A 21636-nucleotide genomic window follows, 5' to 3' on the forward strand; every position below is an offset into this window, starting at 1 on the left:
TATATATAAAGAGAAAGAAAGAGAGAGGAAAAAATTCTCTTACTCCAATAATTTATTTAGATTTACTCTATTCAATATTTTATATATTTTACATCAAATTTTAATAATTTAACTATTAAATTAAAATTTTTTAATATATAAATCAATTTTGCAAAATTTTAAAATATTTGAAGATTATATGATTTTCTGTTTCATTAATTTAAATTAATAGATATCATTAAAATATTTTATACGTTGATTTAAATTAATTAAATAAAATATCATAATTTTAAATTTTTTAAACTTAATCTATATATTAAAAACTTTTAATTCAATGCTCGTTAAAATTTAATATAAAATATGAATGATTAGATATAATAAGTTTAGATAAATTTATTTTTAAAATAAGAAAATATCTCTCTTTTTATATATATAATTTGTGCGTGAACACAGGTAATATATACTGTAGTTTTAAAATAATATAAATTTTAAATTTAATTATATATAACAATCAAATAATAAGAACAAATCATTTATTAAATATAAGTCACTTCTTGCTATGTAAATAGCATAAAGTTAATATTTTTTATGTATTATAACATAAATGAAAATCATTCTATAAAATTCACATGTTATTTTTAATAACAATAATACTCATCTTTGTTTTGTCATCTTAAGAAACTCCAAAATGTAGAAAATCTTGTTCTTTCATATTGTATGCTTTTCAAAAGTCTTTCCATCCTTATCCTAAGTAAAATATCTTTTTGTTTGACCGAGTCACTTAAGTACTAGAAAAAATATTAGTTTTTTACAATTTTTTCTATAAAAAAATATTCACAAGAATTTTTTGCAATAATAACTCCACAGAAATTCTTTTAATTTATTTACAAAAAATAATTTACAAAAATTCCTTATAAATCTTTTTATGGAAAATAATTTACAATAATTTTTTACAAAATTTACAATGATTTTAGTGATCATAAGAATATAATCCATGGTAACAATCCGCAGAAAATGTCATAATAATTTTCTTTTATTTTCTTTGGATTTTCTTACAAAAATAAATTTTCAAATTTTGCAAGTAAATTTTTTTGAGGATTTTTTTGTCAATTTTAATCTACAGGAAAAATTAAAAAAAAATTGTTTAACTTTATAAGTTTAAAAATTAAAAAAAAATTAATTAAAAAATATTATTTTACTAAATTATTTATAAATATATCATTATAATTAATTTTAATTTTTAATTAAATTAAATATATAAAATTTTATAAATATGATAAATTAATGATGATGAATTTTAATTTAATGATAATTTATAAAAATTTAAAAATTAAAAGTATTTACTTAACAAAATATTATTTTACTAAATTATTTATAAATATTTCATTAAAATTATTTTTAATTTAAAATATTAGAAAATTAAACATTTATTTTAATTAAATGTATAAATTAATGATAATGAGTTTTAATTTAATGAAATTTTTTAAAATAAAATTATTTAATAAAAAATAAATAATTTTTGAAAATATTGAATATTTTAAGAGCTAATATAATTTTGTAGTTCAATATACTGAATTGACTTTTTTTCTAAAAACATGTTCTAATTAATATTTAAAGAAAATCTCAAGTCCTAATATATAAATGGAGATAATTCTTACCATACAAGTTAATTTTGTAAGATTGAATTAGACTTATAACTCACATTTTTGTAGAACCACATTTCCTACAAATTTTTATAAAAAAAATTCGCATAAAAAATTACATTTAATAAGATAAATTCTAATAATCCTCGTATGTATATTGAATTTTATCATTATCTTCAAAGTGCGTATGTTAAGCTTACTTGAGAATGCAAATACACAAAATTCAGCCTTCGGATACTTGGAAAAAAACTAATCAATTTTTTTATAATGAAAAGGAAATTTTATATCACAATATTACAAAAAAAAAAAAAATAGAAATTTCACTCATAGGCAGTTAATTAATTTTTTTTCTTCTATATTTGACCTTGGCTAAATGCACAACGACTACAATATTTTCGACCTCTCTAAAGGCCATGTATTCAGTTCATCTACATAACTTTTAAATAAAGTACACTCTATATATGCGATAATTGTTGCAGACAAACACACAGTTACATAAACAATATAGTAGACCATAAACGTTTTGTAGTCAATAAAGATACATATTTACCCATTAGCCTCTAAATATGTGCCATTAATTTGAGACTTCTTTCCATCTTTTTCATGCTCTCTTTCATTACCAATACCAGTAAACATCCCCATAACATCTATTTTGATAAAATAAAATAAAATAAATCAGTGAGTAACCAAAGAAAACAAATAAATACATAAAAATTTGACAATACAGACTTTCACCAATTTTTACTAAATAATTTGAATTCCAATAACCGCTTGTAATCTTACATATGGGCACAAAATCGGGAAAAAAAATCCTAGCACAACACCACTGTCCAACAATGCCATATTAGTTGGAAACTAGAAATTAATTTTGTACTTATGTTGTGATGTTTTAAAATGACCTTCATTTGAAGGTTCTCCAAAAAACTAGATTTGGTTCTTCTCTTAAATCCTTTTGGAACTTCTATATGAGGGTTTTATTCACATATACATGGATCATATTACATATAATAGAGTAAAGATCAATTAAGGCAAAAAAAAAATCACTTACAATGATAACACTTTGAATCGAAACAAAGTAAACAAAATAAGAATGTATAATCTTATAATATAAACAACCTTAGAATCCACTTGTTGAAATTTGATCTAGATTTTTATCTAAGATTTGATCCAGATTTTTGTTTGAGATTTGTTCGTGATTTCCATTTGATCTTTATCATTATTATTTCATATATATATATATATATATATATATATATATATATATACATGGGGAATGCTAATGTACTCCCACCTATTTTTTGGTGGGAGTATGTTAGCAACCTACACCAATTTTTTAAGACAAAAAAACTACTCATTTATTTTGATTTGGTTAATTCGTACAAAGGATATTATAGTAATTTAATTTAATTTTAAATGAAAATAAAAATATTTTCTCTCTCTTATTAATTTCATTCTCCAATTCATTTATTTTTTCTATTAATAAATTTTTATTTGTTCAGAGAGAGAGGAAGGAGACATCATGAGAGATGAAAGAGAAATGAGTTAAAGAAAGAATTTAATAGGAGAGAGATAAATAAGTTAGAGAAAGAATTTAATAAGAAAGAGAAATGAGTTGGAGAAGAAATTTAATAAGAGAGAGAAATGATTTAGAGAATGAAATTAATAAGAGAGAGAAAATATTTTGTTTTCATTTAAAATTAAATTAAATTACTATAATATCCTTTGTACGAATTAAGCAAATCAAAATAAATGAGTGATTTTTTTGTCCTAAAAAATTGGTGTAGGTTGCTAACATACTCCCACTAAAAAATAGGTGAGAGTACATTAGCATTCCCCTATATATATATATATTATTCTAGTTACCATTTCATTGTATTTAATGTCTAATTGTATAATCTTTATAATCATGAGATATCATCATTATTGTAATTTATTTATAATCATTATAAATAAAGGGTTCTAGAATCACTTTTCCCAAGTATTCAGATCATTCTAAGTCTGATATTCAAGTTGGTATCAGAGCTCACATCCTATGTGCCTAATAAAACATTTTCCACTATCCAAGTAGGTTATCGTTTATCTGGTTGTCTCAACGACTTCCTCCATTTGAGATCAAACCCATGACATTAAAAAAACATCATTTAGCAACCCACACTTTTGGTCGCTAAATGTACAAAGCTGCCTTTCTCCACCTTGACGAAAGTTGATTAGGCTATTGGACTTTTTGTCATTGTTCATCCTCCCTTGGTACTGTTTATTAACATATACCTTCGTCTTGATGGAAAAATCCTCATCCAAAAACTTAGTTTTCTTTATTTTTCCCTAACAGCCCTTGTATCACATTAGCAAGTAGTTGCAAGATATGGTTTATGGGTTAAGGGTTGTTTGATCACCTAGAGAAGACGTCTAACGATGTTGCCTAGGCAAAACAAGACCCATGGAAGAAGGAAGATGCACAATTAGATGCTCTCTTATGGAAATCCATTGATCCTACACTCATGGTCTATTTTTGCAGCTACAAGACTTGTTACACAATATGGAAGAAAGCTTGAGATTTATACTCAAATGATGTCCAAGTCTCTATGATGTGATTCATAATTTGTCCACTCTAACCATGACAGGCCATGATATCCCTTCATATTGTAGTAGAGTTCACTCTGTTATTGATGAGGTCAAAACTCTCATGTTTTCTGATGACCCAAAAATAAATGATAAACAAATTGGATAACATGTGTAGGGCATATGTCCTCCAGTGTGTTCACAATCAAATCCTAACCAATCTTAGTGTCCCTTCCTCGGAGGAACTCATTGGACATCTTCTCTGGATTCCTTACCAATAAGCATTATCATGTATTGGTTATTTCTCAGGTTTTGAATCTTCAAATTTGTTGCAAGACATGGAGGTCGTGTTCACAGTCAAGGTAGTCATACTAGAAGAGGGGGTGGTCATGGTGCTAGAGGCAACTGCCCACAATGTTCATATTGTAAGCATGGGATATACCTAAGAAAAATGTTACCATTAATTGACTTCCCTAATAAGACTATAGTTGTTACTTTTTATTACTCGCAATGGAGAGTAACACCAATATTTTGTCAAATGTTGAATATATAGACTATCTACAATACAGGGCAACTCAACAAGCTTCTACCACACACTACTACAAAAACACTATTTAATGTCGCCATATCTACATCGGTTTTAAAAAAACCAATGTAAAAAAAAAAGTGAGGTGGTATTTTTGTAATTAAATAGAAGATACAAGTATATTTATATCGATTCTGGGAACAAAGGATGTAAATATGAAGTATTTTTCATCGGTTTTGGTGGTGACTGATGTAGAATTCAAATCCCAAAAATATTTTACATCGTTTGTGTTGGTGATCAATGTAGAATTAGAAGGCCATAATTATTTTACAACGTTTTTATTGGTGACCGATGTAGAATTAGAAGACATTTCCACCAACACAAGATCGATCTCGTGCGTTCTCATCAGTGTGCGCTTCTCCAACTCCATGCGTAGGAAGCTCTTTGATTGGCGAAACATTCTTCGAGTGTTCATCAACTGATCGTCGACTCTCGTGTAGTAAGCTCATGCCTTTTTCATTGTTTACTAGTGCAACTGTCGTAGGTGCTTAAGGAACTAGGGTTTTCCATTTTCTTTTTGAATGCACTGAAGCCCTCTTCTAATGAATTTGTCTTTTTCTTTTTCTAGGTTTGTTTTTTTCTGGACGGAGCCGAGCCAGCCGGAGGCGGAGAGGGCATGGCGGGAGAAGAGGTGCGTGCCGCGGAGGAGGTCGAGGAAGAGCGCCATGAAGGTGTCAGCGATCTCCTCAGCACGGGAGGTGTCGACATGGACGAGGCAGAGGCCGAGGTCGGAGTCAACGGAGCCGAGGCAAAGGATAAGGTGGTAGGTGCATAGGCGACGCTGGGCGGCGCGCGGGAGGTAGGCGAGGGAGTGGAGGAGGACAACGGCGACTGACTCGATCTTCCCTGTGGTTTTTGTTTGTGTGTTGCTTTTTTACCAATTGGAATTACTTTTTACGTTGTTTCTAATTTCTAAAGAAAGTATATACATTCATTTTTAACTTGTTTCCAAAAACAAATTTTGAAACCTTACATTTGATTGCATCTGAATACAGGTCTCTTGTGGCTAACTTAGCAGCTGCAAACTGCTACAAGTCCGAGCATTTGAAGCGACCAGAAAATTGGGCACTAGGTACCCTGTTGTTGGTCTATGCAGGCTCTCTTTTATTTCTGTCTCCTTTTTATATCTCAATAATTTATTGTGCAATTTTCCCTCACACAGTTGAAAAAGCCAAGTATATTTATATTGCTGGCTTTTTCCTCACTTTATCACCAGATTCCATCCAGTTAGTTGCTGAGCATGCTGCTGCAAACAACAAGGTTGAGTATATTTATATTTGTAGGCTTGCAATTGGTGTTGAACTGTTGAATGTTAAATATTTAACCCCTTACATCTTTTGACCCCCTTCCCTTTTTTTCTAGACTGATAATGTCGAGGAGATAGCTCTAAAGATTTCCCAGATGCTAAAGGCATCGGGAACACACAAAAGGATAACAGTTATCACATAGGGTGCAGATCCTATTTGTGTTGTTGAGGATGGTAAGGTGAAAAAGTTCCCTGTGGAACTTTTGCCTAAAGAGAAACTAGTTGACACAAATGGAGCAGGTACTGTGCTATTACTTTTAGGAGTTCAAATGTGGAACTTGCGTATATAATTTCTATGCATTTATGTTCTTATAATAAATGATCTCATTCTGCTTTTCCATGGTGGTGGTAATGGGAAACTCGATTGGGGTAAAGTGGATTAGTTGGAGGATAGCACCTATAGATAGAAGTGCAAAATCATTAGGAAGGACTTGGATGTTGCTTGTTGAGTAAGGGGAAACTTGATTGGGGTAGAGTGGATTAGTTTGTGGAAACATTGCTATATACTTATTATCTTCCTTTTTTTGTGTTTGTAGGAGATGCATTTGTTGGAGGATTTCTTTCACAATTGATTCTGGAGAAGCCCATTGAAGAATTTGTGAGAGGTGGTTGTTATGCAGCAAACATTGTCATTTAGAGGTCTGGCTGCACGTACCCAGAAAAACCTGATTTTCACTGAGTTTTTGATTGTTAGGAAACCTTTTGATGTATTTTGATAATTACAGTATTACTGCTTTTGTATTTTTTTTTATTTTCATCGAGTTCTTTCTCTCGATTTTGTTGGCTTTATGAATCTATTTGTGATTGTTAAGAAACCTTTTTATTGTAGTATAACTGCATTTGGAATTTGCAATACCAAATGGGGAAAACGAGGAAAAAATTTTCAGCTGAAGGAAACAAATAATTCAACTGTTATATTGTAGTCCTATTAGGACATCATTTCATATTTTTGATGAGTTTGTTATCGAGTATATTTTATTGGATATTAAACAATGTTATTGTGCTTAGACTCTGGCTAACTTGCCACTTCTAGCATCATTTAACGGCCGATTGATTAAGTTTGAGAAAGTTATAGTATAATATATTTCGAAGATATTATCTAGTATATTTCTTTTTTAATTTTATCTTTCTAATTTTACTTATGACATTTTACCAATGTGTATTTTTTTACTGCAACATTTTTCTGATGTGTTGGGCATTTCTTTTCTAATTTCACTTAATTTATTGGTCCTGCTCTACTCATATGTCATACCACTATTGTTCTTTTTTTTTTGTTATTCGGTTTTGCTGACAACTGATATAGATTTGTACACAAATCTACATTGGTTGTCAGCAAAATCGATGTAAATTTTGCAGAAATCTACATCAATTTCAAAACTGATGTATAAGTGCATGTATTTCTAAGTCGCCCTATTCTACATTGGTTTTAGAACCAATTTAGATTACCTCGCAGAACCGATGTAGATAATACATCCTATAATAGTGACAATTTCTCATTTTGGTAATTAATTCAACTGTTTGCCTCTCTTATTCACCTTTTGTTAGATCTTGGATCCTAGACTCCAATACTTCTAATCACATAATTCCTCACTTATCTCCAACTTGTCACAAACTAAATCTTTCCACCACATCACCCTAGCTAATGGGTCTAAAACCCTTGTCACAACTATTGGTTTAGCCACCCCCTCCCCCACTCTTTCTTTATCCTTAAAAACATTTTTTTTATGCTTGAGTCTCTTTTTAACCTTGTATTTGTTAGCCAACTCACTCACACTTTTATTTCTATTACCTTTCTTTGTGACTCTTTTGTATACAAGACCGGGAAATGATTGGCACAAGATATGAAGCATATGGTCTCTATTATTGCCATTCACCCAAAGTTGTTGCATGCACCACTACTGAGTCTCCCACCCTACTCCATCATCGTTTAGGTCATCCTAGTTTAAATAAATTGAAGGCAATGATTCCTAGTCTTTCCCAATTAAAGTCCATAGAATGTGAATCATGTCAACTAGGTAAACATGTTTTCGCTACCTTTCCAAAACACTCCTCATCACACAAATTTTCCTTTTGCTCTTGTGTATTCAAATGTATTAGGCCCCAATTGTGTTCCTTGTCTTAAATTTCAGGTATTATATGTTACCTTTATTGATGATTTTTCTAGGAATACTTGGATTTTCTTAATGAAAGAATGTTAAAAATTGTTCTCCATATTTCAAAAATTTGTTTTGAAATTCTCAATTTGGACATAAAATTCATGCTTTACATAGTGACAATGCAAAAGAATATTCTTCTAAATCCTTTCACTATTTTATGACATCTCATGGTATGCTCCGTTGATCACTTGCCCTCACACACTATAACAAAATGGTGTTGTCGAACGCAAGCATCAACATATTGTTGACAGTGCACATACCCTCTTAATTCACTCAAATGCACCTTTAAAATTTGTGTGGGATGTTGTTCTTATGGTTGGTTATCTTATGGATAGAATGTTCTCTTCTTCTATTTGTAACAATGTCCCTTATTCTATTTTATTTCTTGATGAGCCTTAATTTGTTTCATATTCTTCCTTGTATTTTTTGTTCTACTTGTTTTATTCATGATCTCTCTTCAAGTCTTGATAAGTACACAACTTGTGCCATCAAATGCATCTTCCTTGGTTATTCACGTACCCAAAAAGGTTATCAATATATATATATATATATATATATATATATATATATAATAAATATTATGCATATCACACTATTGACCATATAATTAAATTAATAGATTTGTAATACAAAAATTAAATTATTAATATATTTGACATTTTCACTAAATTAAAAGTTTTACATTCTCTATTCATACGAAATCAAGAAATAAAAAATAGAGCAGGTAAAGTTGCATCTTTGTCTGCTCTTTTCCTTTATACTCATGATTTTTTATTTAAAATATTTTAAACGAGATATATGAAATATTTAGAAAAAAATTGATAAGATTATCTTTTTTCGCTACACCTATTTGTGAGTGTACATTAGTGTATATGTGGATGAGTTGTCTCTCTTATGTTAATTTTTTTTTGTTTAAACTATAAATTTTAATAATAATAATAATAATAGAGTAAACCATTTTTGTCAAGAAAATTAAAAAGAGACTTATACACATATTTAAAAATAAATTTGTTGCCTTATCAAAAATTAAATATATTTATCTATTTAACATTGTTAATGTAAAATAAACTTTTAAATAGGTTAATAGGTCAATAGACCAAATCAAACTTTTAAAAAAAAGTCAAACTAGACAAGAAAAATAAACCATGAAAGATAACAAACTTAAGCTTAGACTTTAATTTTATGAAACAAAATCGTCTATAACTTTTCCAGATGTAACGTTGTTTAAAAAAAATGACAGATTTAGTAGCCCAGAACGGGCCGTTCCCAATCTGGAACGGGCCGTTCCAAGCTATTAAATTGAACTAAAAATCGTAGTTGAGAACGGGCCATTCTGGTTGGAGAACGGGCCGTTCTGGATGGAGAACGGGCCGTTCTGGAGGGGAGAACGGGCCGTTCCGGAGGGAGAACGGGCCGTTCCAGATGAGTCCCGGAACGGGCCGTTTTGATTTCAGAACAGGCCGTTCTGGACGTGGATTTTGTGCGTGATTTGGGAGTTCAGAACGGGCCGTTCTGGGCAATCTGAAAGTCTATAAATAGGGGTTGGGGGCCTTCAGGAAAATGTGAGTTTTTAGAGAGAAGTTTTAGAGAGAAGGTCTTTGGGTCAGTGAGCTCCTTTCTCTCCCAAATTTCTCTGTTTGACTCCTTTTCTCCTCTAGATCACTAACTCCTTCTGACTTTTCTTGAAATTCAGATTAGAAAGCTTGCTTTGGGAGGATTGAAGTTCCGGGTTGAGCTTTGGAAGGGAATTCTATTTCGTCACAGTTGTTAGCTATTCTGAGCCAACCTTCAGGTAAAGGAAGCTAGAATGTTTGTTATTTAGGTTGCATGTGAGTTTAGAAACTCAATTGATGCATGAAAGTTGAGGATCCATGGCTGGATCGGAGAATTCGCTCATTTTTCGGGGTTTTGGGAAAAATGGGGTTTTTGGGTGGAATTGATGCATCAGATGGGTGCATGTAGATTTTGAGTTTGTTTTTGTGTTGTATGGAGCCTGTGCATTATTTTGTTGTTTTTGCATGTGGTTGGATTTGTCAGTTTGGATGAGAGTTTTGAACTCTCTGACTGGGATTTAGGCCGGGTGCAGGTTGAGCGCACCGGGCATGGAAGAGCTTAGGGCTCTCGGGTTGGATGTTGGACCAGGCATGTTTTGGATGCGTCAGGCGTGGAGACTCTTAGGAGTCTCTATTTCAAGGACACCGAGCATGAGTTGAACGCGCCGGGTGTGGATGAGTTTTAGGACTCTTAGATTAGGATTAGGCTGGGCGAGCTCAGGCTGCACCGAGCGTGAATATGGTTATAAATAATTGATGCTTATGCATGTTTAAAGTTGAAGATTTGAATCATGTATGTATGATATATGATGTATGGTGAGGTGTGATTCATATGTATGCATAGTGATGATATATATGAATGTTTGAATATGATATGACATGTATATATGTTCATATGGTATGTTTATTGATCATAATGATGGTAGACCATGTATGATGTGTGATGCATTATTGCATGTGATGCTTTATGGCATGAGTATGTTTATTGATCATGATGGTTGGTAGACCATGTATGATGTATGATGCATTATTGCATGTGATGTCTTATGACATGTGTATGATTGTTGATCATTATGGTGGGTAGACCATATATGATGTATGATGCATGATTGCATGTGATTCCTTATGGCATGAGTCTAGCCTAGGACTTGAGGAGAGGAAAAATATTTTCGAACTGGAAGAGCTCACATAGAGTCTCTTGAGAGTGGTGCTTGGATAGGCCACTGATATATGAGGGTAGTGCTCTGGGAGGCCACTGGATTTGGGAGAGTGGTGCTTAGATAGGCCACTGGGTTGGGTGAGTCTCCTCTAAGTCCTTAGCTAGTGTTGGAGCGGGGTATGAGGTCGAGGGTTATTCCCTTAACCAAGTACTCGGGAAGGTGCGTGGATCCTTGCGGATAGTCGGTGGGCGAACTCCACAATTGACTTGGTTAATGCATGCCAAGATCGTGGTAAGCCCGTACCCAGCTGTGCTATACCTGACGGTGGATCTGGACTTCCAATTGTGTAAGTGACATCATCCGAGTAAACCCGAGTGAGGAGTATATATCCTGTTTAGCTGTGACCTAGCGGGCACATTAGGTGTGAAAAAGGTTGGGGTGATTTCGGTAGGATGGAATTAATGTCACTTATACAGCTCTATTGTTACGGAGATCTCCTAGGTGTATGCGTGATGACGCATTAGATGATTGATATGCATTGATATCTGTCATGAGATGCATTTATTGCATTTTTATTAATATGATGAAGTATGGTGTTTGACTTCATGATTGGTGCATTGTATTTTATGCATGAGTAGTATTGGATAGAGTGTATGATGTGACTCTATGAATATGATTGATGGTTGGATGATTGTGTAGTATAGATTACTGTTTTATACTTGTATGATTGATTTGTGAATTCTAGCTTACCCTTTATGTTTTCATGTGGTGGAACTGCGATGATCATACTTGGTATGGGAGCAGATCACGGCTAGCTTGGAGTTGAGGTGACCGCTGCGAGACGGGGAGTTTGATCCTCGTGTTAGGGTTACCATTTTAGGTAACGGTTTTGTCCGTACTTGACCGGCACTAGGGAATATTATTTTTGGGATGACTGTACATATATGGCGTTTTATTTTGTATTTAAGAAATTTAGTTATTTTTATTCTTATCTATATTTGTATGTATGAGTTATCCAACTTAATATTTTCTTAGTTCACTAGTAGTAGTGCGATTCCACTAAGTGTAGAGATCATGGCGGGTCGTTACACTTTTATGGTATCAAAGCCGATCGAGTCTTTTAGGATACTCTGTGGGGAGTGATCCTTCTAGGTTTCTGTTGTGTCATATCTCTAATATGTGTTAGTGTTGGTGAATTGTAGTGGTGAAGTGTTAGTAAAAGAATGTTTGAATTTTTTTAGTATGGTGAGGCCTCAGTTTGATTAGATCACTAGGGCTATGGAGATGATGGCCATAGTGATGCGGCAGCAAAGTGCTTACTTTGCTCAGATGGAGGCGGGTGGAGCTGTGATTGGGGCAGCAAGACTGGTGGTCTCACAAGATGGGAGAGGTTTAGCAAAGTTCAGGAGATGTTAGCCTCCTCAGTTTAAGAGGGGATTTAGATCCCGATGTGACAAATTTGTGGTTGTGTGAGATGAGAAGATCTTCAGTGTTTTGGGATTTTATGAGGAGAGGAAGTTGGCCTATGCAGTATTCATGTTGGCGGGCGAGATTGTGTACTAGTGGAGAGGCACCAGGCAGATGATAGAGAGCAGAGGTGTGGTTGTAGATTGGGATTGCTTCAAGAGAGTTTTATTGGAGAAGCATTTCTCAGATAACGTTAGATATGTTAAGGAGGCTGAGTTCATGAGACTGCAGCAGGGGAGCATGTCTGTTCCAGATTATGCTACGAGGTTTGAGCATCTGGCTCGTTTCTACTCTCAGGTCGTATCTAAGGCTTGGAGATGTAGGAAGTTGCGGAGGGGTTAAGGCATGAGCTGAAGAGGGTCATAGTACCTATGTATATAGTGGAGTTTCTTGCCTTGGTTGAGAAGGCAAAGACTGTTGAAAGATTGAAGGGTGGTGGTAGCAGCGGTAAGGCTGCTAGAGTTCAGGAGGGAAGGCCAGTAGAGAGGGCCCTATGATAGACCTGTACAGTCTTAGAGAGGAGCTGTTAGTAGAGGACCTCATCCTGCTACTCCTTAGAGTGGAGCACAGTCGGTGCGATGCTACAGATGTGGAGGAGCACATGTGGTCAGAGATTGTTCCCATCCGGGGAATGTTTGTTCAGATGTGGTAGGCCAGGCCATATCTCTAGAGATTGTCAGACACCGTCGACTTCATCTGGAGTGCCCCGAGGCCACCCAGGCCTACAGCTGTGGGGAGAGTGTTTGCATTGTCAAGTGTAGAGACTTCCACTTCATCAGATTTGGTGAAGAGGAAGGGGAAAGTAGCAGGTGAGGATGTTTTGTTCCTGTTTAATTCTGGTGCCACATATTCATTTATTTCTGTTGATTGTGTGGGAAGATTGGGTTGTCGGTGTCTGCATGGCACGTTGATTTGTATGTAACTACTATGGCTTCAATTTTCTTTGGTGACATCGGAGATGTATGTGAGATGCTCGATAGGGGTGTTTGGTAGGAGGTTCTGAGTGAACCTGATTGTGTTGCTCAGGGTAGATATTGACATAATCTTAGGGATGGATTGGTTATCTGTCCATCACATCCTTATAGATTGTGCTCGAAGAGTTGGTATTTCCTCAGTTAGAGGATGAGGTGTTGTTGTCAGCGGGTCAGGCTGAGTAGTTGATGAGAGATGGAGCTGAGTACTTCATGTTGTTTGTCATTTTGAGTGTTGAGGCGAAGAGGGCCATCACTGGGATTGTGTTGTCAGTGAGTTTTCTGAGGTGTTCCTAGATGATGTGTCGGGATTGCCAATTATGCGTGATGTTGTGTTTAGCATTGACCTGGTACTGGGTGCAAAACCAGTATTAGTGGCTTCTTATAGGACGGTTCAAGCTGAGTTGGTAGAGCTGAAGAAATAGATTGAGGATTTGTTGGAGAAACAGATGGTGAGGTCCTGTGTTTCTCCTTGGGGTTCCCCAGTATTGTTAGTGAAGAAGAAGGATGGTGGGGCCGTTTGTGTGTTGATTATTGGCAACTGAATGAGTTGACGATAAGGAATAAATATCCACTTTAGAGGATTGATGATTTGATGGATCAGCTGAGGGGAGCTTCGATATTTTCGAAGATTGATTTGAGATCCGGATACCATCAAATTTAGGGTAAAGGAGAGTGACATACCAAAGACTATTTTCAGGACTAGGTATGGTCACTGTGAGTACGTAGTGATGCGTTTCGGTGTCACTAATGCTCCAACAGTGTTTATGGATTACATGAACATGATTTTCAGGTCATTCTTGGACATGTTTGTGGTGGTCTTCATTGATGATATATTGGTGTATTCTAGATCTTTGGAGGATCACCGTGAGCATCTGAGGTTGGTTCAGAGGTGCTAAGGGAGATGTAGTTGTATGTTAAGTTGTCCAAGTGTGAGTTTTGGTTGTCTGAGGTGAGGTTTTTGGGGTATGTGATATTGATAGAGGGGATTGCAGTGGATCCAGCCAAGGTGGAAGCTGTGATTCAGTGGGAGCGTCTGAGGACTGTTACGGAGATTAGGAGTTTTGTTGGGTTAACGGGTTACTATCAGAGATTCATAGAGAGTTTCTCTCAAATAGTAATGCCTTTTGACTTAACTGACTCGGAAGGATCAGTTTTTTTGTTTGGATGGACGCTTGTGAGCAGGGTTTTCAGGAATTGAAGGGGTGATTGACTACTTTTCCAATTTTAGTGTTACCTGACACTGGTGAGTATTTTGATGTGTTCTATGATGTTTCTCACCAGGGGTTGGGCTGTGGGTTGATGCAGGAAGGGAGAGTAGTAGCATATGTTTCAAGGAAACTTAAGACTTATGAGAGGAATTATCCTACCCATGATTTGAAGCTTGTAGCTGTGGTGTTTGCTTTGAAGTCGTGGAAGCACTATCTATATGGTGCGAGATTCAGTGTATTCAGTGATCACAAGAGTTGAAGTACCTGTTTGATTAGAAGGATCTGAATAAGGCAGAGGAGGTGGATGGAATTCCTAAAGGACTTTGATTTCCAGTTGATGTATCATCCTGGGAAGGCGAATGTGGTAGCAGATGTGTTGATTAAGAAATCCATTCATATGTCGACTATGATGATTAGGGAGTTGGAACTGATTGAATAGTTCAGAGATTTGAGACTTGAGGTGGAGGTTGTTCAAGATCACATTAGTTGTGGTATGATCACCATAACTAATGAGTTCTTGAGACAGGTGAGAACTAAGTAATTATAGGATCTAGAGTTGTTGAGAATTTTGGGATTGCTTGGTACTAAGAGGGCAGCTGATTTTGAGCTTAGTGCTTTGAGCTTAGTGCTGATGGAGATTTCCGAGTGGAAGTGTGATAGTGTCACTAAGGACTTTGTGGTTGAGTTGCCTAGGACAGCTAGGAACAGTGACTCTATCTGGGTGATAGGTTGACAAAGTGTGCGCACTTTCTTCTTGTCAAGAGGTGGTCCTTGGAGAGACTTGCAAAGTTGTATATCAGAGAGATAGTACGGTTGCATGGAGTGCCTTCCAGTATTATCTCTTACAGAGATCTAAGGTTTATTTCCAGATTGGCAGACTTTGCATCAGGCTTTGGGGACGAGGTTGGGGTTGAGCTCCGCTTATCATCCACAGATAGATGGTCAGTCAGAAAGGACAATTCAGTTATTGAAGGATTTCTTGAGAGCTTGTGTGTGTTGGATCATCTAGGTAGTTGGGAGGAGGTGTTACCATTGGTAAAGTTTACTTATAATAACAATTATCACTTGAGTATTGGCATGACGCCTTTTGAGGCTTTGTATGGCGGAGGTGTAGGACTCCATTATGTTGGTATTAGGAAGGTGAGTCAGTAGTGGTTGGTCCAGAGTTAGTTCTTTAGACTACTGAGATGGTGAGATAGATTCAGGAAAGGTTGAGGGCTACCCAGAGTTGATGAAAGTCATATGCTGATAGGAGGAGGAGACCTCTAGAATTTGAAGAGGGAGAGCATGTGATTCACGTTTCACAGTTGAGGAACTGCATCAGAGACCCGAGTCATGTGGTAGAGTTGGATGAGGTGCAAGTTAGAGAAAACTTGACCTATGATAAGAGACCGGTAGCTGTGGTTGATCACAAGTTGAAGAAGCTTCGTGGCAAGTCCATCAGCTTGGTGAGAATTGTTTGGGATGCAGCTACTGGTGAGGTTACCTAGGAGGTGGAGAGTCAGTTCAAGAAATAGTATCCATTCCTCTTTTCAGGTAGACCTATTTTCGGGGACGAAAATTCCTATTTTTTGGGGAGTATTGTAACGTTGTTTAAAAAAAATGACAGATTTAGTAGCCCAGAACGGGTCGTTCCCAATCTAGAACGGGCCGTTCCAAGCTATTAAATTGAACTAAAAATCGTAGTTGAGAACGTGTCGTTCTGGATGGAGAATGGGCCGTTCTAGAGGGGAGAACGGGTCGTTCCGGATGAGTCCCGGAACGGGCCGTTCTGATTTCAGAACAGGCCGTTCTGGGCGTGGATTTTGTGCGTGATTTGGGAGTTCGGAACGGGCCGGTACGTGCTGTTCTGGCCAATCTGAAAGTCTATAAATAGGGGTTGGGGGCCTTCAGGAAAATGTGAGTTTTTAGAGAGAAGTTTTAGAGAGAAGGTCTCTGGGTCAGTGAGCTCCTTTCTCTCCCAAATTTCTTTGTTTGACTCCTTTTCTCCTCTAGATCACTAACTCCTTCTGACTTTTCTTGAAATTCAGATTAGAAAGCTTGCTTTGGGAGGATTGAAGTTCCGGGTTGAGCTTTGGAAGGGAATTCTATTTCGTCACAGTTGTTGGCTATTCTGAGCCAACCTTCAGGTAAGGGAAGCTAGAATGTTTGTTATTTAGGTTGCATGTGAGTTTAGAAACTCAATTGATGCATGAAAGTTGAGGATCCATGGCTGGATCGGAGAATTCGCTCATTTTTCGGGGTTTTGGGAAAAATGGGGTTTTTGGGTGGAATTGATGCATCAGATGGGTGCATGTAGATTTTGAGTTTGTTTTTGTGTTGTATGGAGCCTGTGCATTATTTTGTTGTGTTTGCATGTGGTTGGATTTGTCAGTTTGGATGAGAGTTTTGAACTCTCTGACTGGGATTTAGGCCGGGCGCAGGTTGAGCACACCAGGCATGGAAGAGCTTAGGGCTCTCGGGTTGGATGTTGGACCAGGCATGTTTTGGATGCGTCAGGCGTGAAGACTCTTAGGAGTCTCTATTTCAAGGACACCGAGCATGAGTTGAACGCGCCGGGTGTGGATGAGTTTTAGGACTCTTAGATTAGGATTAGGCTGGGCGAGCTCAGGCTGCACCGAGCGTGAATATGTTTATAAATAATTGATGCTTATGCATGTTTAAAGTTGAAGATTTGAATCATGTATGTATGATATATGATGTATGGTGAGGTGTGATTCATATGTATGCATAGTGATGATATATATGAATGTTTGAATATGATATGACATGTATATATGTTCATATGGTATGTTTATTGATCATAATGATGGTAGACCATGTATGATGTGTGATGCATTATTGCATGTGATGCTTTATGGCATGAGTATGTTTATTGATCATGATGGTTGGTAGACCATGTATGATGTATGATGCATTATTGCATGTGATGTCTTATGACATGTGTATGATTGTTGATCATTATGGTGGGTAGACCATATATGATGTATGATGCATGATTGCATGTGATGCCTTATGGCATGAGTCTAGCCTAGGACTTGAGGAGAGGAAAAATATTTTCGAACTGGAAGAGCTCACATAGAGTCTCTTGAGAGTGGTGCTTGGATAGGCCACTGATATATGAGGGTGGTGCTCTGGGAGGCCATTGGATTTGGGAGAGTGGTGCTCAGATAGGCCACTGGGTTGGGTGAGTCTCCTCTAAGTCCTTAGCTAGTGTTGGAGCGGGGTATGAGGTCGTGGGTTATTCCCTTAACCAAGTACTCGGGAAGGTGCGTGGATCCTTGCGGATAGTCGGTGGGCGAACTCCACAATTGACTTGGTTAATGCATGCCAAGGTCGTGGTAAGCCCGTACCCAGCTGTGCTATACCTGACGGTGGATCTGGACTTCCAATTGTGTAAGTGACATCATCCGAGTAAACTTGAGTGAGGATTATATATCCTGTTTAGCTGTGACCTAGTGGGCGCATTGGGCGTGAAAACGGTTGGGGTGGTTTCGGTAGGATGGAATGTCACTTATACAGCTCTATTGTTACGGAGATCTCCTAGGTGTATGCGTGACGACGCATTAGATGATTGATATGCATTGATATATGTCATGAGATGCATTTATTGCATTTTTATTAATATGATGAAGTATGGTGTTTGACTTCATGATTGGTGCATTGTATTTTATGCATGAGTAGTATTGGATAGAGTGTATGGTGTAACTCTATGAATATGATTGATGGTTGGATGATTGTGTAGTATAGATTACTGTTCTATACTTGTATGATTGATTTGTGAATTCTAGCTTATCCTTTCTGTTTCCATGTGGTGGAACTGCGATGATCATACTTGGTATGAGAGCAGGTCAGGGCTAGCTTGGAGTTGAGGTAACCGCTGCGAGACGGGGAGTTTGATCCTCGTGTTAGGGTTACCATTTTAGGTAACGGTTTTGTCCGTGCTTGACCGGCACTAGGGAATATTATTTTTGGGATGACTGTACATATATGACGTTTTATTTTGTATTTAAGAAATTTAGTTATTTTTATTCTTATCTATATTTGTACGTATGAGTTATCCAACTTAATATTTTCTTAGTTCACTAGTAGTAGTACGATTTCACTAAGTGTAAAGACCATGGCGGGTCGTTACACCAGACATTTCTAATTCGTGATCTAACTAAAAAATATTTTGCTCCAAACATAGGAATTGCTAAGAATAAAACTTGAAAAAAAGAACCAATTGTTTGGGAAGTACTTTAAGAAGTTATGCATGGACATCCTCTATAGTTGAATAGAGCACCTACTCTGCATAGATTAAATATACAGGCATTCCAACCCATTTTAGTAGAAAGACATGCTATTTGTTTCCATCCATTAGTTTGTAAGGGATTTAATGCAAACTTTGATACGGATCAAATAATTGTTCATGTGCTCTTAATTATCTTTAGAAGCTTAAGCAAAAGCTCATTTAGTTATATTTTTTCATATGAACCTTTTGTTTCCGTCTATTATATACCAACTCAACTCAATATATGCTTATTGGACTTTAGATACTAACGAATGGAAATCAACTATGGCTACGGTGTCATTGGTACCTGCAACATCTTGAGAAGAAGTTTGTACCTATAATAACATCCGAACATGTCATACCATGTGACAAATTCTGGAAATTCTTTCAATCCTGACAGATATATCATAGGTGCTTGCAGCAATTCTTTCAATCCTACCACGGTGGCTAAAATAATTTATTTTAGTAAATAATTTTAAAAACTATATTTTAGTAAATATTTATTTTTTTATTTATTGAGACCAAAATGCCCCGAACCAAGTGTATTTCGATTAAGTACTTATGAAAGGATGATGGCCTTTCCTTAACCATATTTACGAGCCAATGAGTTCGAGTAACACACCAGCTCATCTCATGACTGCACCCCAAAACCTTCATTTCAATTAACAGGGTTGCAATCTCTACATACAGCATATGATGCTGCTCCAAGCAACCATAGCAACCCAGCAGAAACTCCCCGTTATGGTATTTGTAAAGCCCTCCAAAACACGCCAATGTAGGAGATCCCATGACACTACCATCCACAATCAGTGCAATAAAACCGATTACGGGCTATCTTTTAGATGAGTACGATAACGATGTCTCTTTTTTTATTTTATTCTATGCCACTGGCATACATAATTCAGACAATTAAGGTTTATCAGCAAACTAGATAACAGACTCAGATCATAAACATTCTTAATTAGATCAGTCTGCTTTTACATGCATAAGGCAATAAATTATCAGAATCTGAAATATCATTTAAGCTATCTTAAAGTGGTGAATTTGAATGACCTCCACATTCAGTTTCTGGAAATTGCTGCCTTTTCTGCGGACAAGAAACTTGCCCCAGTTGTATGGCCTATATTTTGGAGGGTTTTTCTCATTTGTCAACTCCTCCAAAGGCTCGACTATGGTGTAGTGCGCTGGGTGGAAGAAGAATGGAACGGAAAACCTTTCTTTCTCAGTGTTAGCTATCACTCTGTGTTCCACGCTCTCATACGCGTCATTGCTCCAAACCTGCATAAACAACTCCAATACGTAATCACCTAACTTAGGGATTAAATATTTCATAAACTTGGATTCCACATTCGACATACCCAATATTTTAAAGTCAGTAAAATGTTAACATATTTAGTCTTTATAGTTACCGGTACCTGAATGATATCCCCAACATTGATTATGTAAGCATTTGGTGTAGGTTTCACTCGAACCCACTCTTGATCTGCTCTGCGTCTAACTTCAAGCCCTTCAACAACGTCATCTTTGGCAAGAACAGTTAAGGCACCGGCGTCCTTGTGTCGACCAAGACCAAGAGCAAGGTGAGGGTAAGGACATGGAGGGTAGTAGTTGAATCGAAGATAGCTAGTTTGTTCTTTGATGAAAAACTCTTCAAACCTCTTTGGCTCAAGGCCTAAGCTCAGAGCTATAAGCTCCATCAACTTAAAGGACAGCTTTTCCATCTCTTGGATATACTCTTGAACCATATCCCTGCCCATATTCACATCCTTTTATACACAACCCATTAACTATTGAATTTAATTATGATTTGTATGGTTTTTAATTTGTTATCCTAAAAGTCAACAAATTTATTATTTACAGTGAATTGTTGTAATTGGTTAACTGTATAAAACTATTTTACATTGGGAATGCATCAGCATTGCACCCTTAATTAACTAATTATATAAAAGGAAAGAACACTCGTGTTTTTCACGCCAGAATTTGATTTTTCAGTATGTAATTATTAGAAAGTTAAGACGAATTACCTGAAGTGTGGAGGGGATAGATTAGTCCACTGAGTGAGTCGATCATCGTGTTCATCAAAAGTGAGAGGAATGAAAGTGGGGTCTTGGGCTTGAAAATCAAAGACTTCTTTCCAGTCCCTAATGTTTTTGGTGTGTTCTGCATCATGGTAACCAGTTGGAGATATCTCATCTCTTTTATACTTCCTCTTCTCCTCCAGAGTCTGCGCAAAGAACAATCTAGAAGCTTCCTCAATCCTTTGCCTTAGAGAGAGGGGCACCCCATGGTTGGTTACTTGGAAGAAGCCCCACTCCTTGCATGCACTTCCTATCTCCTTCACTAAGCCTTCAACGGAAGATGGATTTAAAAGTGTGTGGTTGGTTATTGGAGAGAGATCAATAATGGGTATTCCTTCGGCTTGGATGATGGAGTGTTTTGGCCTGTGTTCTGGATCTTGGATGAAAGCTGGGTCAACCTCTCCCATGACTGTTACTAACTTGCTAGTGCTGTTGATGCTTGAGTACACTTTGTTTGCAATATTATATATGGAGTTGTTACGTGCTTCTTGTGATTTACTTGTTTCAATTTCACCGCCAAATAAAAGGGTTATTGGTACTTTTACGTGAATAAGTTTGATAATCTAAATCTAAATAACCGGAAATTTCTGACTAAATTTTGGTATAAGATGAATTAACCAAAAAGTATAATTTAGAAAAATTAATCAAAATATTAATTACATAACAAATTTTTTTATTTAAAAATGGGACAGAA

General features: G+C 36.2%; 1 protein-coding gene and 1 pseudogene across 2 annotated transcripts; one reads left to right on the forward strand and one right to left on the reverse strand.

Moving 5' to 3' along the window:
* Window positions 1–4236: 4236 nt before the first annotated feature.
* LOC109813073 (adenosine kinase 1-like) lies at window positions 4237–7056 on the forward strand (annotated as a pseudogene). The gene is made up of 6 exons (XR_014432744.1): window positions 4237–4264; window positions 4491–4606; window positions 5336–5530; window positions 5677–5839; window positions 5930–6313; window positions 6610–7056. The product of XR_014432744.1 is annotated as an adenosine kinase 1-like (transcript).
* A 12644-nt stretch (window positions 7057–19700) lies between these two features.
* Window positions 19701–21387, reverse strand: LOC109813098 (jasmonate-induced oxygenase 2). Its single transcript, XM_020377221.3, has 3 exons — window positions 20889–21387; window positions 20280–20613; window positions 19701–20142 (listed from the first exon to the last, which is right to left on the reverse strand). The coding sequence occupies exons 1-3, from the start codon at window positions 21347–21349 to the stop codon at window positions 19885–19887; spliced, it is 1053 nt and encodes a 350-aa protein (XP_020232810.1). The 5' UTR covers window positions 21350–21387; the 3' UTR covers window positions 19701–19884.
* Window positions 21388–21636: the final 249 nt, after the last annotated feature.

Source organism: Cajanus cajan, chromosome 3 (genome assembly GCF_000230855.2).
Source record: "Cajanus cajan strain Asha chromosome 3, NIPB_CcT2T_4, whole genome shotgun sequence".
Lineage (NCBI taxonomy): Eukaryota > Viridiplantae > Streptophyta > Magnoliopsida > Fabales > Fabaceae > Cajanus > Cajanus cajan.

Bases quoted from the DNA above. Each gene is read 5' to 3' on its own strand.
- LOC109813098 (XM_020377221.3), bottom strand. From the start codon at position 21,349: ATGGGAGAGGTTGACCCAGCTTTCATCCAAGATCCAGAACACAGGCCA. The intron at 20,614-20,888 runs GTAATTCGTCTT...GAATATGGGCAG, and splicing joins CTATCCCCTCCACACTTCAG to GGATATGGTTCAAGAGTATA. The intron at 20,143-20,279 runs GTACCGGTAACT...TTGTTTATGCAG, and splicing joins ATGTTGGGGATATCATTCAG to GTTTGGAGCAATGACGCGTA.